This window comes from Diabrotica virgifera, chromosome 5 (assembly GCF_917563875.1).
Source record: "Diabrotica virgifera virgifera chromosome 5, PGI_DIABVI_V3a".
Lineage (NCBI taxonomy): Eukaryota > Metazoa > Arthropoda > Insecta > Coleoptera > Chrysomelidae > Diabrotica > Diabrotica virgifera.
Window position 1 is genome coordinate 137,635,887 of NC_065447.1, and position 21,338 is coordinate 137,657,224.

Sequence of the window (21,338 nt, forward strand, 5' to 3'; positions counted from 1 at the left end):
AGTAGCTTATGCAATGTGTTGTTCTTCTGAGGCCAAAAAGACATCTTATTACTCTATTCTGTAATTTAAAAATAATATCGGATTAAGCAGCTGTATCAGAACCCCAAAAAGAAAGACCATATCGAAGATGAAACTCGAACAAAGAAAAATATGGTATTTTGGAAGATGCTAATCGATATGAAATGACCATTTTAAGGTTGCTGTCTAAAAGAAATCAAGAAATTTTACAGAGTCGACGGTACTAATGTGGCTATTATTAAGAAGCAAGGGTTGAAGAGCTCCTGTATAGCATAATAATAATGCTACTGTTTTATCTACGTTAAAAGAGAGTAAATTAAAGTCGGATAAGGTTTTTATTGTAATTAGATCAGAAGTTATAGTTGCAATATTTGAGTTGCTCCAAGTGAAACTGGTATCATCAGCATAAAGAAAAACTTTTCCATGGATTTTTAAGTTAGTGATGTCATTAATAAAGATAACGAAAAGTAGAGGACCCAATACTGAACCTTGTCCTCCCCCACATATAATGTTTTTGAGACTAGAGTCTGTATCATTTTCTCTAACTAGTTGTATCCTATTATCCAAGTAAGATTGGAACCAATTCAAAGAAATACCTCGAATTCCGTAGAAATTTACTTTTTTTATCAAAATGTCGTGATTTGTACAATCAAAAGCTTTGGCATAGTCACAAAAAACGGTGGCAGTGTAAAGATTATTGTTCAGTACTTGGTACATATTACAGAAAACATGGCATTTATTATTTAAAAATCCGAACTGATTTTGTGATAAAATGTTGTTGTCAACGGGAAAGGACATTAGTCGGGCTTTTATGAGTCTCTCCATAGTAGTGAGGCAGTAAGTCTATAATTGCAGGCATTCGGTTTTTCACCACCCTGATGAAGAGGAATAATAATGGCTCTCTCTAGGCACTCTGGAAATTTACCTTTCTTTAAAAAATCATTAATAATACGTGAGAGGAACACTTCCAACACATTTTCTGGAAGATTTGAGAACATTTTTATGGATAGTCCATCAGTATTACAGGAAGATTTGCTTTTGATACTTAGGTCAATCAAGTTAGTAAAAACTTAGCCTTTTTTCGACATAGCTGAAAGGACAGGGTTTGACAGTTGAAATGTGTAGTATGAGATATTACAAAAAGACTATCATCTTGGGATTCATCAATTTTTTAGTGGAACAATTTTTAAATTAACAACAAAAACGTCAAACTTAGTTTTTTGCGCATAACTTAAAAACTTGTTTATTTAGTGATTTGACGTCTACAGGTAACTTTTTCAGACAAAAAAGATACATCGAATGAGATACGCTAAATGAAAATCGGTTAATAAACAAAAAAGTTATTGCAAAACGGACGACAAAATCGCTGTTTTTGGACATTGTTAATAACAATTTTATTGTTGATTAAAATTTGTTTAAATGTATCTAAACTTGAGGGTATTATGGTGTTTGAATGGTGTGCAAAAAATGGTCCAGATATGTTAAATAGTTTTTGCGAAATTGAATTTGTTTATAAAATGTTTTGAAAAACGAGCTAATTTCTGAGGCTGGTCCAGTTAATTTGACTGTATGGATTTCAATGATCTGGGGCTTATTTCCTTCGTTAAGATGTATACTAATAGCCTATGAAAAAAATTTTAAAAAAAGTTACATTTATGTACCCAAAATTATTTGTTAATAAATAACACTTTTTAAGCTTATAAACAATTACAGTAACTCCGTGGAAATTAAATCAAATTAAATGGCAATAAAAAATACGGAAAGCTGATTAAATTACACAACTTAAAAAAAATTAAAAGTCCTACCACCCTGGGGGGCTGGGATGGCCCCTTTTTTTAAATCACTGTTACGTTAATTAACAACATTAAGAGCTGAAATTAACCAATCTTTTATAAGAAAAGTCAAAGTTTTCAACAAAATTTTTTGCTAGAAAAAATATTACAAATTGTTTAAACAGAAGTGTTATAAAAAAAAAGAGTATTTTGCGTTCCGAGTAAAAAATAGTAGACGTAGCGGCTGGCTTAGCTGAATGAGACTGAATTCGTGCGCTATTACACTAATCGCCGTTATAGGTGAAATTTGCTAGTCATTTTAGGCACGATAAGAGCCTAAACTTAAATAGTAGAACCTAAAAGAAAACGTATGAACACTATGCCGTCACGTTTTAGTGACGCACATGGGTCGACAGTGGCGCATCAAAGTTTCCACTTATGGACGGGATAAATAAATTAAAAGGTAGCCTCCTTCACTAATAGAATTTGAACAAAGAAACATTAGAAACAATTTTTTTCATTTTTTAAGTTATATGTGATTAACAAGTAAGACTGGTAATACGTAATAACCTAATATTAACCCACCACCCCCTTCCTCCTACCGCCATCATCAAAAATTTCATTTTTTGTCTTTATTTTTTTTTAGGTGGAATGCAATCAATTTTTAAATTTCAAAAATATTCACACGCACAACTGAGGCTTTTAAAAACCATGTCTCTTTTTTATGGACCTGTAAATTGAGTGTACAGAACCTTTAATTAAAATATATTTTTTTTCGGAAAAAAACGTTTAACTTTTTTTTTGGGGATGGCTGCAAGTCTAATTTTTTTAATCTTGTGTATTTCATCAAACACTATATTCCTAATTTTTATAAGATTTTTCGTATTCGCCACCTTCAAAAATCCGAAAAACTGTTTTTTAGATGGTTTTTGGGGATTTTCCCTATTTTATAGACTTCAAAATAGATCAAATCAATGTATCAAAGTCAATCGTGTTTTCTTATTGGGACCGTGCAAGTTCGGAAAAGCGACACCTGGTTTCTTCGCTCTGCACTTTTATTCGCACTTTTAATTATATTGGCCAATCATATGGTCCTGGTTGCTGGATAATTGTCAAGGCCATAGTCCAAAAAAATAATAAGAAGAAAAAGTAAGATTCAGGTTATGTTGTTAAAACGTAAACAATTGTATGTAGTAAATAAAATTAGTTATTAAAATGCGGTAATGCAAGCAAAATACAATTAATTACATTTACCTTTATATAATAATTGTATATCATATCAATATTGTGGAGCAATATATAATTTTTCTTCTTCATTGACAGTAGATATGAAATATACGTCAATTTGACAATTTCAATTGACAATGAATTATTTAAGAAAGTTACAATATTTCTCCGCTATTCTCGCACGTTTCTCGTATCGCCTCCAAGTACTTGCACACCGCGAATAGGTTATATGAAAATTGAAGTAACTGAGTTCCTTAGAATATTTAAAAATGGGAAAGCACGTTCAATCCCCCAAAAACCACTGAAAAAACAGTTTTTTTGGATTATTGAACGTGGCGAATCTTAAGGAAAAATGTGAAAAAATTAGAAATATAGTGTTTGATAAAATACTTTAAATACAATAAATACATTAAATCCATCCATCCAATGGCACTACAGCCCAAATCGAGCCTTGGCCTCCTTCAATAAGCTTCTCCAATCATTTCGATTTACCGCTGTTCTTTTCCATGAACGCGTTCCCAGAAAGTTCCTGGCATCCTCATCGACTTCGTCTCCCCATCTCTTTTTAGGTCTTCCAACAGGTCTTCTTCCCTGCATTCTTGCATTCAGCAATTTTCTGGGGATTCTACTCTCATGCATGCGGACCACGTTCTCTGCCCACCGTAATCTCTTCAGTTTAGTGTGTTGTGCTAGAGTTGGTTCGCTATATTGCTCGTATATTTCTCTATTATACCTAATTCGCCAGTTGTTATTTTCACTTATTGGGCCCAGTATCCTACGTAATACTTTTCTTTCAAACACATCTAATGCATTGGCAGATTTTTGTGTCACCACCCATGTTTCGCAGCCATAACTTACTATGGGCCTGATTATTGTTTTATATACCCGGAGTTTTGTTTTCCGGTGTACGTCTCGCGATTTGAATATGTGGCCCATCGCAAAATAGGCTTTATTTGCCAGCACAAGCCTTCTATTTATTTCTGGTTCTTCTTCATTGCTTGCAACCAGATCCATTCCTAGGTACGTGAATCTATTCACATGTTCTATATCGTCAATAAAGTGTTGTTGCGCCGGTCTATTTGATCTGGTTTGTATGAGTAGTTTTGTTTTATTTGTGTTTATTGCTAGCCCTACTGCTTCTGCACTCTGTTTCAACTCAACGTAGGTTTCTTCCGCTGCATTCATTGTTCTGCTCATTATGTTTATATCATCCGCGTATGCTGCTAATTGGGTAGATTTGTTTGTAAGTATGTTATTTCCGCTTACCGTCAACCGTCTAATTACATATGAAAGAACAAGATTAAAAAGCGTTGGAGCCAGTCCGTCGCCTTGTTTCAGTCCTTGCGTTATCGTAAACGCATCAGTGATCTGTCCTTGAATACATACTTGTGCTTCCGTTTCTGTCGTTGTCATTTGCACTAGTCGTATTAATTTTGATGGTATGCCAAATTCTTCCAATATATTAGGTAGAATTGTTCTATCTATTGAATCATAGGCTTGTTTAAAATCTACAAAGAGATTGTAAACGTCCATGTCATATTCCCATGCTTTGGCTAGTATTTATTTAACTGTAAATAGTTGGTCAATGGTAGATCTATTTAGCCTAAACCCTGATTGATATTCCCCGATGATTTTTTCCGTGAGAGGTTGAAGTCTTCGATAATCTTGAAATATATTAAATACAAGATTAAAAAAATTAGACCTGCAGCCATCCCAAAAAAAAGTTATAGGTTTTCCTTTGAGCAAAAAAAAATTTTTTGATGTGATGTAGGTACACTTAACCTACAGGTCCATAAAAAATAGACATATTTTGTAAAAGCCTCAATTATGCGTGTGAATTTTTTGAAATTTAAAAATTGATTGCATCCCACCTAAAAAAAAATAAAATCGGGATTTTTTTTTGCTTTTGATGGTGGGGAAGGTGAGGTGGGTTAAAATTACGTTATTAAGTAATACTAGTCTTATTTATTAATCACATAGAACTTAAAAAGTGAAATAAATTGAATTCTGTTAGTGAGGGAGGGTACCTTTTAATTTATTTATCCCGTCCATAAGTGGAAACTTTGATGTGCCACTGTCGACGCATGTGCGTCACTAAAACGTGACGGCACAGTGTTCATACGTTTTCTTTTAGGTTCTACTTTTTAAGTTTAGGCTCTTATCGTGCCTAAAATGACTAGCGAATTTCACCTATACCGGTTATTAGTGTACCTAATAGCGCGCGAATTCATTCTCATTCGGCTACGCCAGCCGCTACGCCCACTATTTTTTACTCGGAACGCAAAATGCTCTTTGTTTATAACACTCCTGTTTAAACAATTTAATTTTTTTTTCTAGCTAAAAATCTTATTAAATATTGGTTAATTTCAGCTCTTAATGTTGTTAATTAACGTAACAGTGATTTAAAAAAAAGGGGCCATCTCAGCCCCCAGGGTGGTAGGACTTTTAATTTTTTTTTAAAGTTGTGTAATTTAATCAAATTTCCGTATTTTTTATTGTCATTTAATTTGATCTAATTTCCACGGAGTTATCGTAATTGTTTATAAGCTTAAAAAGTGCTATTTATTAACAAATAATTTTAAGTACATAAATGTAACTTTTTTTTAAATTTTTTTCGTAGGCTATTAGTATACATCTTAACGAAGGAAATAAGCCCCAGATCATTGCAATCCAGTCCGCCAAATTAACTGGACCAGCCTCAGAAATTAGCTCGTTTTTCAAAAAATTTTATAAACAAATTCAATTTCGTAAAAACTATTTAATATATCTCGACCATTTTTTGCACACCATTCAAACACCATAATACCCTCAAGTTTAGATACATTTAAACAAATTTTAATCAACAATAAAATTGTTATTAACAATATCCAAAAACAGCGATTTTGTCGTCCGTTTTGCAATAACTTTTTTGTTTATTAACCGATTTTCATTTAGCGTATCTCATTCGATGTATCTTTTTTGTCTGAAAAAGTTACCTGTAAACGTCAAATCACTAAATAAACAAGTTTTTAAGTTATGAGCAAAAAAACTAAGTTTGACGTTTTTGTTGTTTACAATTTAAAAATTGTTCCACTAAAAAATTGATGAATCCCAAGATGGTAGTCTTTTTGTAATATCTCATACTACACACTTCAACTGTCAAACCATGTCCTTTCAGTTATATCGAGTAAAAACCTAACTTGATTGGTCTAACTATTGATTGTTTGGATCAATTCAGATTTATCAACTGGTCTTATAAAAAATAATTCGAGACCTTTCTTGAATTAGGAAGATAGGAACTGGGATCTTGTGGCAAAATAGTTGATGTTATATTTTTACTTACATTAACCAAGTACAGTGGTACCTCGATATACGAGCGCCCTAATATACGAGTGTTTTGAGATACGAGCCGCCGAGCTAGCGATGTTTTGCTTTGAATGAGAGCAAAATTTGAGATACGAGCAACCGATTTTTATTAAAATTCATACCTCTTTTTGACTACCTACTTCTAACTTGAAGGAGGTGATAAAGGGTATAATGCCAGGCTAAGGGCGTTACAATAATTTCCAAGCTCCGGACGTCTCCCCATGAAAAGATGGAGAAACTAATGATGGTGTGGGTGACAGAGAAGCAGCATTAAGGAGGAACCTTAACACAAAGCATCATATGTGAGAAGGCACGAGCGATTTATGAAAGGGAGTAAGAAACAAACCTCTTTGGACAGTTTTTTTAAACGAGCTGCAGATGAAAATGAGCAAAGCGTGACGAAAAAAGCGAAGACCCCTGACGAAAATTAAGCGCTTCTGTAAGCACCTCACTTTTTTTATGTTTTTACAGAATATGTAATTATGTATTTTTTGTTATTTATAAATAAATGTTTCTTCTTGTAAAAACATTTTTCTTATTTAAAAACACATAACAAAAATAACTAAAGTGATTTTTTTTGGGACTGGAACGGATTAATGACATTTCAGTTAATTTCAATGGGGAAATTGCTTCGACCTACGAGCAATTTGACGTACGAGCAAGGTTACCGAACGAATTACCCTCTTATGTCGAGGTACCACATTTAAATTTTCAGGGTTTGTAAGGGAAAATGTGTAAGTTATGTGAGATCGAAGATCGTTTATTACGGACCAAGTTTCTTTTGCCAATGGTATCCAGGATTACCGTGGTATCCATGGTATCCATAACAGAGACGTTGGTAGTATATTTCTTGATGTACAGTAGTGAACGCATATTGACTGATATGCGGATACCTTTCGTAGTCAAGGGCTTGCGATGTTTTGGCTTCATTGTAATTAGACGAAATGTCTTACTGAAGACACAGACTAGCTTATCTAAATAAAAAAATCACTGAAATTACATTATGAGTCCAGGGTTCTTTATCCTTGCGTCATCATTTAAAGCAATAAGTAGCAATAAGAAATAAGTAGGAAATTTACTAAACGCATCGAGCAAGTGACAGAAAGTGGCTACTGCTCTCTCCACGGGTTATATAGTATAAAATTTGACGTTATCAGATAAATAGAATGTCAAATGTAGTTTTTGCTTTAAATTTTGGTGCAGAATTACAGCTACATTTGAAGTAGCTTAATAAATTCTTTTAGTATCACTGATTAATAAGTAAATAAACAATTTATAAAAAAATTAAATAACATATTTTCTTTTTGTCATTTTATTCACTTTGGCGAACACTTCCTTAATTGTGTGAATGAGGTTAGCTTTGTATGTTGTAAAATAAATGTAACAAATGTTGTAAATACACTTACCATAAAATTTTAAACTACAATATAAAATTAGTTGTGAAAAAAATTGTTTGTGTACTATAAAAAACTTCAAAATGCAAAAATTCGACAAAATTCAACAGACTGACAGCCACAAAAATAAACATAATAAACTATTTTTAATGGGAAATAAGCCACAATTTTACCAAAAAAATGATTTTATAAACGTTTCGAAGCCCAAATCGGGTTTCGTTGTGAAAATACAAAATACTACTAAAATAAACAAAAATGTTGTTGCTAAGTAAAAAAATTCTTCTAATAATTTATTTAATCTGATTTATTTATATTGGCAATTCAGACGTATATTATACATTTTAAAGTAGAAGACTTTAAAATGATATCGCCAATATTTATGAGTTGCGTTCCTGGGACGACTTTACTAAAAGATAGTTCATTCGATTACATGAAATCGATTCGATTACAAGTATAGTCCTGAAAGAATCAGATAGTAAAAAGAGAAAAATCAAAGAAGCGGCTCTAATTATGCTAAATGAAACCAATTGTGTCGCAAATTCCTCGGTAGAATGCAGTAGGATGTGGTTACCCATACTGAAAGAGGAAGTCAATAGAAAGAAAATACCACGATTGGTAAGTCAATAACATATCGAGTTAGTATGGTATGTTTAACAGTAAATGGTTGAGTTCAATTAGTTACCACTATAAACATCCTGGATTAACCGATAATAGTATAAAAGGCCCGGTTTCAGGTAAAATTTATTTCAGGCTTTATTATGGGAGTACCGTCTAGTCAGTGTTAATTGCAAAAGACCAACTCTATCTACCTCGGTGGCTTATCGCTCCGGGTGGGTCTTAACAATAGGCCAGGTCAGATAAATTTAATAATATTTACGACCGCACTAATTGAACTCAACCATTTACTGTTTTTTAACAAACCATACAAATTTTATATTTTAGTATTACTTATTGTATGTCTATATATTATTAATATTATTTATAATTTAAACATATTAAAGTCAGAATTATTAGTTTTTTGAAAGTAAATTAAATGTAAGACCAAATACTTACGATGTCGGGATAGTATCACGAGGTTTTTCCTGGTTTTCCCTCGTGATTTACTATGGAATCTCTAACGCGAGAATTTTACTGTCATCGTTGCATTTGGTTGTCTTTTTAAAGACAGATCACATGCTATGATTTTTTTGTGACGGATATTCTTGAGTTGGGATTGATTTCATGTAATCGAATGAACTATCTTTTAGTAAAGTCGTCCCAGGAACGCAACTCATAAATATTGGCGATATCGTTTTAAAGTCTTCTACTTTAAAATGTATAATATACGTCTGAATTGCCAATATAAATGAGTCAGATTAAATAAATTATTAGAAGAATTTTTTTACTTAGCAACAACATTTTTGTTTATTTTAGTAGTATTTTGTATTTTGACAACGAAACCCGATTTGGGCTTCGAAACGTTAATAAAATAATTTTTTTGGTAAAATTGTGGCTTATTTCCCATTAAAAATAGTTTATTATAAAAATGCCACAAGGAAATAGCTTCAGAACAACAAAAATAAACATACCAGAAACGTCACAAATTGTACTCAAAATCTGAAAACATCCCCAAACGTATTTTTTTGTACCTATATCTTTTCAACGTACTGAGTCTAGAGCGTTCATAAAAATAACATGATGTGTTTTTACTTAATAACAGGCGGTAGCTGGTTTGCCATTAGTTTCTGCGTGGAAGAAAATGATGCTAGATAAAAAGTATGTATTTTATCTCGCCAGGTATTAATGACGCACGGGTAAAGAACCCTGGACTCAAGTGTATAGTCCACGTCCATAGAAAGAAAGTGCCTCTCAGAGGTTAAGCATAAATTTTGGAACTTTGGAACAAGTGGTGCAATTTTCTCTGTATATTAATACCAACGTTGTAATACAAGATATTTTTACTAATTTCTGCATATTAATGGTGAATATTGGCCATTAGCAGATTATACGGGTGGTCCTATTTAAAAATATTGGTATTATTAATATCTCTTCAACTGTACATTTGGCAACAAAATATAAACTAATTTTAAATCGCTGGTCCATCTAATATACATAACTAACGTTTTGTTACTACAGTTTGACTCTCTCTATAACGAACACGGATATTACGCGGTTTCGCTTATAACGAGGTACGCTAGATGTCCCATGAAACGAGGAAAAATAATATCAAGAATATGTTTTTTTTACCTGTTTTTAGCGAAGTAATGGCTATAAATAAATACCTTAACTGCTTGTATATAGAAATTCCCAACATCTGTGTTTGGAGGCCAGTGGTGTAATAAACACCGCCTGCAATAAACTTCTTTCTGTTTATCTATCGACCGATATTGAAGGAAAGTTACAATTTACGATGGTAAATTGACAATGGTACGAAGTTTCATTGTTCAGGTCGACCATCGACACCTAATAAACTACGTAAGAGGCATCAAAACATTTCAATATTATTGTTGTCTGATATAACGAGATCCGCTTATAACGAGGTAATTATTCCGGCATTTCAGTTCTCGTTATATAGGGAGTCTACTGTATATCATATGGGCTGTCAAAGATATATTTTTGTTTCCATACTTTACGCGCGCACTGTATAATGAACAAACTAATTTTTTGTAAATTGTAAACAGTCGATACAGTGTCGATCTAGAAAATTACGTATTAATCTATTTTGCAGGTTTTTGAAAAACTCGAACAACTATTTAATGGATTTGAAGAATACCCTCCCTTGGCTTTTATTTTTATGGGAAATTTTATGTCGAATTCTCATGGTAGTGAAAACATGGACGTATTGAAAAAACTATTTAAGAGATTAGGAGAGCTTATTTTTAAGTTTCCCAACGTATCGCAGGAAAGCCAGTTCATATTTGTGCCCGGTTTGACCGACCCGTGTTTGACGCATATTGTTCCAAGGTAATGTTAAGTTTTTAGTTAATGGATCAATGAGTTTAAACACTTAATTTATTAGTTTTAATTTTAATTTATTTACACCCACACTTTACTAAATAATATATTATGTACATTTATTTTACTTGTCTATTTAAACTTAAAACATAATACAGATTTCCCCGACAATGTAAGACATCGTTCTCATAAGAGTAATATCTGAGCGTTTCAAATTATCGTATTTATATGTTTTCATGGTTCTGGATTAAAAAAAAGTATATTTTATGCTAAGCCACCAAAATTGTACATATTTGGGTAAAAACCCTTTAAACTTAAACAGTCATGGAAATATTTACTTTAATTATTATCACCCCAGGCTGTGGGTGAAAAAACGTGATATAATTCAGGAATTTTTGAAACCTATCAAGTGTTGTAAGGAACGATGGCAGGAATAACTTGCTATACCAAAAATTTTTGTGCGGTTTTTATTTTTGCCGTTTTTCATTTGTTAAATTTGCAATTTTTAAAGATTTTTCATTTTGCAGCGTAGGATATTCATTTTAGAGAAAAACTTTTAAATAGAAAATTGTAGTACATTAAAAAACCTACAATTTGAGCTATGGCAAGTTTAATTTCATTAATATGTTATTGCAAAACAGCCTACGAAAGGTCCAAAATGGCCGTATTTTGCAATTGAATTATTTATTGTAAAAATAACTTTTATTTATTTTTTAAGGCTTTAACCTTCCGATGACCAACCTTTTTTTGTTACACGGATGACCAAGGGGGGAAAATGACCCAGATCAAAAATGACAATTAACAAAAAAATAAAAGTTTTTTTTTTTAATTTTTAATTTTTTTTTTGACATGGACTTTATGCCATTCAGCCAGTCACAACATGAGTATTAGTGTCATGTGTAGTATGTATGTTGAGTAAGTGTCTTGTTACTTTGCAAAGTCGACGTCATTAGCGTAAAACTACTTGTAATTGCACATAATAGACGCTATTTTACTAAACATCAACTTCAGAATATATTTTTTATTCGTAAAATATAGGGAATTTTTTTTATTTCAAAATATGCGGATATCTAGAATGATATTATTAAAGTCAAATAAAAAAATAATGAGTCAAAAATTAAAAATACTTTTGAATTTATTAAAGAAAAACATACGCTGGGGTCACAATTTCCCCCGCTTGGTCATCCGAAGGTTAAAATAAAGATCTTTCAATTTTAAACATTTGTAAACATAAAAAAAATTGTAGAACCCTATTGGTGAACTTGTTGCTTAGATATTATATTTTGTTTATCCCAATGGGTCAAATGTCGAAGGCTATAACTTTTTGAAAAAAAATCGTAGAGCGTTAATAATAGATTCACTTTCTTTCTAAAGGCTTATATTTTCATATTCTGATGTAAATAAATGCGTAAAATATTTTTCAATCTCTTATTTCGGGTTTGAAAATAAGGGGGCAAATTTCGTTATAAACATTTAGAACTGAAGCAGCCCCTATGCATCCTATGAGTTTCTAACTTGCAGATTATTGTTGCTGAAGACAAAATAAAGATTCAAAACAAAATAAAAATGTTCTACGACTAACTGAAGCCGAGATAATTGTTTTTGTTTTCTTAAATCGTAGTGACTTTATTTATAACAATTAAGAAATTATTTCACAGTCATTGACTAAAGAAAGACTTATATTATCTTAAAATAAAAATTATTTTAAAGTAAATTACATTTGAATATTAAAAATGATTTTTAAAGTGTAGTGGCGATTTATTTTTCTTTACGACTGTGATTTATTGTGTCGGTTGCCCTTAGCAACTAATAGTACATTGAATCCCGTTTTTGCTCCAAATTTTAAAGCACCGCTTGGATTGACATGAAATTTGGTAAACACATAGATAACATGTCAAAGAATAAAAATGATATTGGGCCTCTGCGTGCTTTCGCCTGGGAGTGAGTTTCACCCCTTGTAAGAGGTGAAAAAATATACGTTTAAAATAAGTTCGGAAATGGATAAAACGTCTAATTCTAAGCACCTTTTGTTGTATAGCATTTTCACCAAGTTAATACTTTTCAAGTTATTTGCGACTAAATACCTTCATTTTTCAACAAAAAAAAAACTCGGTTTTTGGCAAATAACTTAAAAAGTAAGTATTTTATTGAAAAAACATTGATAAAGATATAGCACATTAAAAATCGAAAAAAAAAATGATGTATGCATGAACTCTCTAGACCCAGTATAAACAAGTCTAGCTAATGAAAATAGGTTCATATCCATCAAATTTCAAAGTAAATTATTTCAACGTGAAATAACCAAAAAATCATACACTTTTTGGAGAAAAATCGTTATAACTTTTTTAAATTATTTAAAAAAATATGTGTATCTGTATTTTAAAAAAGTTTGTAGCATCAAAAGTAAGCAAGTTATGCTCAAAATAAAGCTGGTCTGTTTTTTTTTTGGTCAGAAAACTCGGGAAAGTCACCCCCTAATTAGCATAAAAAATGAAATTAATCCTTTTTACTTCATAAGTTGTTGTACTCGGGAATGCGTCGTTTATGTCTGTAAGTTTCATAGGTTCAAAGTGCTTATTTTTGAAGGGGCTGTAGTTGAAAGGACTTAAGCTAGTCAATAATCACGAGTGTATCTAAATTTAGAACTTATATCTTAATATCTTATATCTTAATATCTTAACCACTTTTTGCCTTACAAAAAAAAACAAAAAATCCAAAATATCCAGAAAAGCAAGAACTACATTTTTTTACTCTTTGTGATTTTTGGTCACATTAATAAATTTTAAGTTATTTTGAAAAAAACATTTTTTTCAAAATTAAAAATTAAAACAGATTTACTTTAAAACCATTTTTTTTAACTAAGCCCTTTGAACCGATTATACTTACAGATCATATAAATAATACACGAGCAAAGTAACTTGTGAAGCGGTAACGATTATTTTGATTTAAGGTAAGTAAGGGGTGACTTTCCTGAGTTTTTTTTTTGACAAAAAAAAAGAGATTACTTGCTTACTTTTGATACTAGAAACTTTTTTAAAAAACGAAAAATAATAATTTGTTAAACACTTTAAAAAAGTTCTAATGAGTTTTCTCCAAAAATTGCATCATTTTTTGGTTATTTCACGTTGAAATATTCACTTTGAAATTTGACGGATATGAACCTATTTTTTATTTCAACTTTGATCGGTTGTATCTCAGGAACCACCATCACAATTTAACGGTTTTTCTTTTAATAGAAACGTCTGTAATTTAATGTAATTTAATAGTTGCCGAGATATTCTATTTCTGTATAAGCCAAAAAATTGTTTATAATTTTAAAATATTCCTGAGGCCGCTTAAATAGTCCAATTTCAATTCTGTAAAGTACATTAGATAGGTATAGTGCTTTTTTATACAAAAATCATAGTTATTATTATGTATCTTAATTATTGTGGTTATTATAGTGACCGTAAATTGTTAATTAACAATTAATTGTTGCTAAACTGTTCATTCAATTTCCATTGGCTTCTGGTTATATAATCTATACCAAAAGGGCTTTTAAGTCACCAAGTTATATAATTATTGATAAATAATTACTTACCCAAAATTTTAGTTCAAAATTCAAGATTTTGTTGGAAGAACCCGTATTTTCCGAGGAAAATTTTCGTCGAAGTAAATCGGGAAAAACATTTTTCGATGCAGAATTTAATTACGGTGAATTTTTATTTGGGTGCTTTTGGTGTAAAGTTAAAATCTTTGGAGTTATAGAGCAATAATTGAAAAAAAACACGTTTTTCGGGAGCTATTTTGTTTATAAAAAAAAGTAGCATACTATCTGCGGACTTTGCATACCTATATTATTATTATATAGAATCGTAAGGTTCGATTCCAGCAACAAAATTGCTGGTAAATAATTTTTCCTTGTATTTTGCTAATTAGCCCAGAGTAAATAACGTATTAACGAAATTAAACTTGCCATAGCTCAAATTGTAGGTTTTTTAATTTACTACAATTTTCAATTTAAAAGTTTTTCTATAAAATAAATATCCTAAGCTGCAAAATTAAAAATCTTGAAAAATTTCAAATTTAGCAAATGAAAACGTCATAAATAAAAAGGCGCACAAAATGTTTGGTTACATTTTAGTAGAAGTTATTCCTGGCATCGTCCTTTACAACACCTGATAGGTTTCAAAAATTCCTGAATTATATCCTGAAATCGGATGTATTAAGAGGCTACAGTAGCGCGTCACAAAAACGAAAAACGCGGTCCAAGATTGCGGCTTTAATTTTGAATATTTTGTCGAGATAATTGGCACACGTATTCATAATATAGTATAAAATGGCGGTACAGAGCCCAATTTGAGAAATATGTTAGAATGTGGAAATTACTCTATAATTAAATACAATATTGAAAAAACGAGCCGGTACCGCAATTAAGAAGAACAAAAAATACACTTTCTTCAAATAAACTTTTTTATCCCAGTGTCACATTGGAACTATTAAATTTTTTATTTAACAAGAAATCGAACATATTATAACTAATAACTGATTAGGCAACATACTGAAATATTCACTGTCGATTTGACAAACTTGCGTCAGATTTCTAAGTATAATAGCAGGATTTGCTTATATTTTTTGTTATCTGTATTGATATCTGTTCAGTGCAGTAGTGTATTATTTTAAGAATTCGTTCGAGTTTATTTATAATTAATTATATTTTTTTGTAAAAGAACTAAGTGGTTGGACTCTATTTGAAAAGTAATCTATTTGAAAAAATAGATTATTGTTAATTGTTGTGAGTTTTACTTATAGATAAGTATATTTTGAATTCTAATGCGAGTATATAAAGTTTTAGGAGGATTTTTTAGTCTAGAAATATCATCAATAGTTTAAAAGTTAAATTTTAAATTTAAATAAAAAAACCAAAATACCTACACGCTTTTAAGAGTATACAGTAGCGCGTCATCAATATAACTTCGGGAGATAGTATCATACCTTTTTTTCGTAAGGTCTGCGAAAATTTGGCAACAGTGCTTCGGGATTGTTTGACATAACTTGAATGTGACATTAACTCATAGGCGCGCCAAATGGACGTAATCGAAAACAATTTTGTTATTAGTATATAAATATTTATAAAAATAAATCTAAATGGGTGAAAATTTTATGTTAACATAGGTATTTGCACGAAATAATAATAATAAATAATCATTTCGTTGTGAAGCGAAACAAGAGCCGTCTTATTTTATTTAGTTCATGGAGCGCCAAAGGCACTTTAACTTTATATATTCGCATTAGAATTCGAAATATTTTTACGCAAAATATACTTATACATATAACTAAAACTCACAATTAACAATAGTCTATTTTTTCAAATAGCGAAACAATAACGAATTCTTAAAATGAATGAAAACTACTGCACTGAACAGGATATCGATAAAGATAACAGAACAGATAAGAGAAAATCTGACGCAGGTTTGTCAAAATGACAGTGACAATTTCTCTATATTGCCTAATTAGTTATTAGTTATAATATGTTCGATTTCTTGTTAGAAATAAAAAATTTTAGTAGGTCCAAAATGGCACAAGATCTAGGCATGGGATAAAAAAAGTTTATTTGAAGAAAGTTTATTTTTTTTTGTTCGTTTTAATGGCGGTACAGGCTCGTTTTTTAATATTGTATTTAATTACAGAGTAATTTCCACATACTAATCTATTTCTTAAATTGGGCTCTGTATCGCCATTCTTTATTATATTACGAATATGTGTGCCAAATATCTCGATAAAATACTCAAAATTACAGCCGGAATCTTCGACCGCGTTTGTTGCTACCTGTTGGTCGCTACTGTAGCCTCTTAATAAATGTTTCACCTATTTTGGTTTATTTTTATAAATATTTATTTACTAATAATAAAATTGTTTTCTATTACTTCCATTTAGCGCGCCTATGAGTTAATGTCACAATATTCAAGTTATGTCAAACAATCCCGACGCACTGTTGCCAAAGTTTCGCAGAACTTTCGAAAAAAAGGTGTGCTACTATCTCCCGAAGTTATATTGATGACGGGCTACTGTTGGCTCTTAAATATCACATGATAAGGCCCCGGGTACCATTTGACACTCACTTGAGTTGAATTCGTTCTTCACATTTTGAACGGAAATAAGGAAAAAAATATCGTGTTGGTGACACATCCCCCTCCAGGCTGAAATCAAATTTTTCGAGTAATATGGTCATCTATAATAATAACCTATATGTTTCCTGCAGCCGATTTTGATGATATACATAGTTATAAACAAATGAAGATCAAAAAACGGTAAATTTTCGCTTTTTTCGTCTCTTACTAAAAAATTGGGCATTTTAAACAAATTTGAGAGTAACAAACTCATAAACCGTATAAAAAACTTCAATATGGCGTTCGCTGAATATGTCTATCCTTATTGGTTACTTAGAAAATTGCCAAATAAATCATAAATTTTGAGTTTTTATAAATATTCATAACTTATGTAAAAATCAACTTAGAACCTTCTTATTACATGGAATGCTAAGACTTATGGTGCTTAAATTACACCCTAAATTCCAAAGCAATTGGTTAAATAGTTTAAAAGTTATTTAATTTGTTTATCCAAAATTAATTTTTTTTGCAACACTGTAAGTCAGAAAATGATGAAGTTACAGTAATATTTTGGATAGTTTATGAAAGAAGAAAATTTACAGTATTAATTTAATTTAAAAAAAATGACAAAAAATAATTATAGATATTGCAAAATAATTTTGCAAAAACATGTGAATTAAAAAAATGGGGGGGCTAACTTTGTCCCTAAATGTCCTAGAACAGTTCTTTTTCTTTCTAAATGTGTATAAAAATTCAGTCTTTCTAAATATGAAAAAATAATTTTTCTACGGGTAACGGTTAAAAAGTTATTCTAATTGTTTATAAGTAAGCAAAAAATGGACATGTTTTTCAAAATAATTTTACACTGTTTAAAATTATTTTTTGTCATTTATTTTTAATTAAGGTAATAGTATAAATGTTCTTCTTTCATAAACTGTCCGAAGTATTATTGTAACCTCATAATTTTCTGACTTATAGTGTTGCAAAAAAAATGAATTTGGGAAAAATAAATTAAATAACTTTTAAACTATTTGACCAATTGCTTTGAAATTTAAAATATAATTGTAAGTACAAGAAGTCTCGGCATTCCGCGTAATAAGAAGATTCTAAGTTAATTTTTACCTAAGTTACGAATATTTATAAAAACTCAATATTTATGATTTATTTTGCAATTTTCTAAGCAACCAATAAGGTTGGACATATTCAGCGAATGCCATATTGAAGTTTTTTATACGATTTATGAGTTTCTTACTCTCAAATTTGTTTAAAGTGCTTAACTTTTTGGTAATAGACGAAAAAAGCGATAATTTACCGTTTTTCGATCTTCATTTGTTTATAACTATGTATATCATCAAAATCGGCTGCAGGAAACATATAGGTTAATAATATAGATGTCCATACTACTAAAAAAATTTGGTTTCGGCCTGGAGGGGGATGTGTCACGAGAAAAACCTTATTTCTCTGGACTAACTGATCTATGTACTTACATACTTTATACGTTTTGGTTTATATACAAATAAACTTACGTGCATAGAAATCGGCCCACTTAAAAATTTGGTCATTTTTGTTGTCTCATATTTTCTAAACATGTTGGCCGATTTAAGTGATTTTTTGAACATGTTATAGCCTGATTCTTTAACAATACCACTGTATTAATATTGTTGCTAAATAGGTAAATTTTCATTGTATACTGTGTGTACCAATCTTACTGTGTTTTTTTCTTAAAGTTTGCATCACCCTGTGGAATACTCTAGCATTTATAATATACTGAAAGTAAAACCCAACTATAGCCTCAGGTTTTCTTCACATTCTGTTTTTTTATTCATTCGTTTATGTTGGATAATAAAAAAGTTAGGTACTTTAACAACTAGACATGTTCTTCATCAATACACGGTCTTTCTAAATAAGTGCGACAAACTTTAAGGTGTAATTCTGCATGAAAAAATAATGACAGTTGACGTTATAAATGTATGTCCGCAAATGTTTCGTTTCCGAGATATGGGATGTTGAATATTTTTTTACAAACTGACGATTTATTTATTGCTTTAAAACCAGTTAGATATGCAAATGAAATTTAGTAGGTTTTAAGAGACAGCTATTGTGGATTTTTTGACATAAAACTAAGAGTTTTATATTCACCATTAGCGTGCATACGGGTAATATGGTCGATCATATTACCCGTATGCGCGCTAATGGTGAATATTAAATTCTTAATTGTATGTCAAAAAATGTGCAATAACTACGTCTTAAAACCCACCAAATTTCATTGGCATATCTCAATCGGATTTAAAGCAATAAAATAAATAGTCAGTTTGTAAGAAAAAATTCAACATCCCGTATCTCGGAAACGAAACATTTGCGGACATACGTTTATAAAGCCAACTGTCATTATTTTTTCATGCTGTAACGTTTCAGTTGATAAATAGCCCCTCTTGAAGCACCAATATCAGGTGCTACGGTAATTACAGAGTCTCTTTTCTCCAGCAATGTTAAAGCACGAACTTTCTCCTCTTTTGTGAGTTTCTTTCGATCCATATTTGTCAGTTCAATTTAGAATTTGACGATCTCAAACTTTACGCGGTAAATGAGAAGAAGTTTAACCCTGACTACCCGCACAAAGCCAACTGTTTACAGTGCAAATGCGCAGAATACCCTAAATAAGCCAAGCGGTCCGTAAACTACAGATAATTACCGTCGCAAGAACGCTATCCCCCCTCCCCTACCCTCCCCTTCAAGTGCAGACAGAACGCATGCAAATTGTCTTCAAATTTGGTGATTTATTTGGCAATGTAAAGATTTTTTTTGCCGGCACTGTATTTAGAGATCTGTTTTAGATTTGCCCTACCAGATTATGTAACTACCGATTTTAAGAAGCTATTGCCCAAAGCTACATTTACAACAAATCCATGTAGAATCCAGTACTGTACTAGAGAAATTGTAGTATTTAGAGCAGACCTTATGCCAAAGTTTTTGCAAGGTACTTTACACAAACCTAAGAAGGAAGAACTTTCTGAATCTGTAAGTAAGATATAATTGTTGCTATATTTGTCTCTCTTTTTATTTATAATTCTACTATGACCGGTCTTTTCACCTCCAGATAGATATGATCCTATATGCCGGATAGTTGTTATCTTCACATATTTATTCGTCGGATAAAAGGTACACGTCTGTTCACGTCAAATTATGTTATGGTTTATTATCTGTCGGATAAACGTAAAATTTATTTCCGAAAGCACCAAAATTTTATTAATTGTACAATATGTGGCTGTACGCTGTACGAGTAAATAAACAGTATAAATTGCATTTGACTTCTAGAAAAGAAATAGTAATTTATTTTAAAAATTAATTTATGTAAAGAAAAATTTAATAAAGAAAAAAAAGTACATGTATTGTAATTAGTCTAAACAATTTAGTTCTTGATAAAGTGTTTATAAGGCTCTAGCTCATAAACTAAAAGATAAAAAATGTTTTTAAATAAAATATGCTCTTTAATAAAAAACAAATAAAATGGCGTTTACTAAACTTTAATTCAACAATGAGAACTCGAGATATAGTAAAATTAGTGCATAATGGTTGCACACTAAGAATATTTCGAAGCTTTTTCAAACATAACTCGGCTTTGACGCATGCAAATGACGTTTTACAGAGCCTCATTTTAAAACCTAATTTATAGACTTTAATCAAATTGTTAAATTACTTTATCTTTATTTGTATTAAAGTTACACACATTTGAAGTTGTAATTTTCTTAAAAAAATGTAAATTAATTTGTTTATAAGGGTTTAAGAAAAATTTGAGCAATAAACATTTATACTTCGGTTAAAAGTAACAATAAAAGTCATTATAAAATTTTCAAAAAGGAACATTTTGAACTTTGAACAGTGAAAGGGAAAATCTTCGTAGATTTATTTTTGGTCAAGATATCGATATTTTAAGAGGCTACAGTAGCGCGTCATCAATGCCGAAAACGCGTTCCAAGATTGCGGCTTTAATTTTGAATATTTTGTCGAGATATTTGGCTCACATATTCGTAATATAGTAAAGAATGTCGGTACAGAGCTCAATTTTAGAAATATGTTAGTATGTGGAAATTACTCTATAACTAAATACAATATTAAAAAAACGAGCCTATAGCGCCATTAAGAAGAACTTAAAATACACTTTCTTCAAATAAACTTTTTATCCCATGTCTAGATTTTGTGTCATATTGGAACTACTAAAATTTTTGAAGTGAAAACTTCTTTAGTGACGTTGTGCACTTTTTAGATGGGGAAAAAGCATTGAATTCGCGACCGTCATTTCGACCGTCATCGCTTCGGAGAAATAAATTTTGTACTTTTATATTATGTGTATGCATATACAAATTGTGTAGAAGTATTTAAATTTAAAATAAATTTAAAACCTATTTTTGGATGGGGAGAAGGCCAAACCCGATTTCAGGACAAACTAGTTTGGCGTAGGCCAAACTATAGTATTTTTACTACAAAAACGTTATTACGTAGGTCAAAATTTTTGACGTAAGAGAACTGTCAAAACATTAGAATGTGACTTTTCATTATTG

The 21,338-nt window shown here is 30.8% G+C and overlaps 1 protein-coding gene across 2 annotated transcripts in view; it reads left to right on the forward strand.

The window, feature by feature from the left end:
* LOC114337662 (DNA polymerase epsilon subunit 2) overlaps positions 1–21,338 on the forward strand; it is a 151,834-nt gene that overhangs the window by 43,171 nt on the left and 87,325 nt on the right. For both annotated transcript variants that reach the window (XM_050650362.1, XM_028288173.2), the window contains exons 5-6: positions 10,464–10,699; positions 19,614–19,797. In XM_050650362.1, the coding sequence (XP_050506319.1) occupies positions 10,464–10,699; positions 19,614–19,797 (420 nt within the window). The remainder of the gene's footprint in view (positions 1–10,463; positions 10,700–19,613; positions 19,798–21,338) is intronic.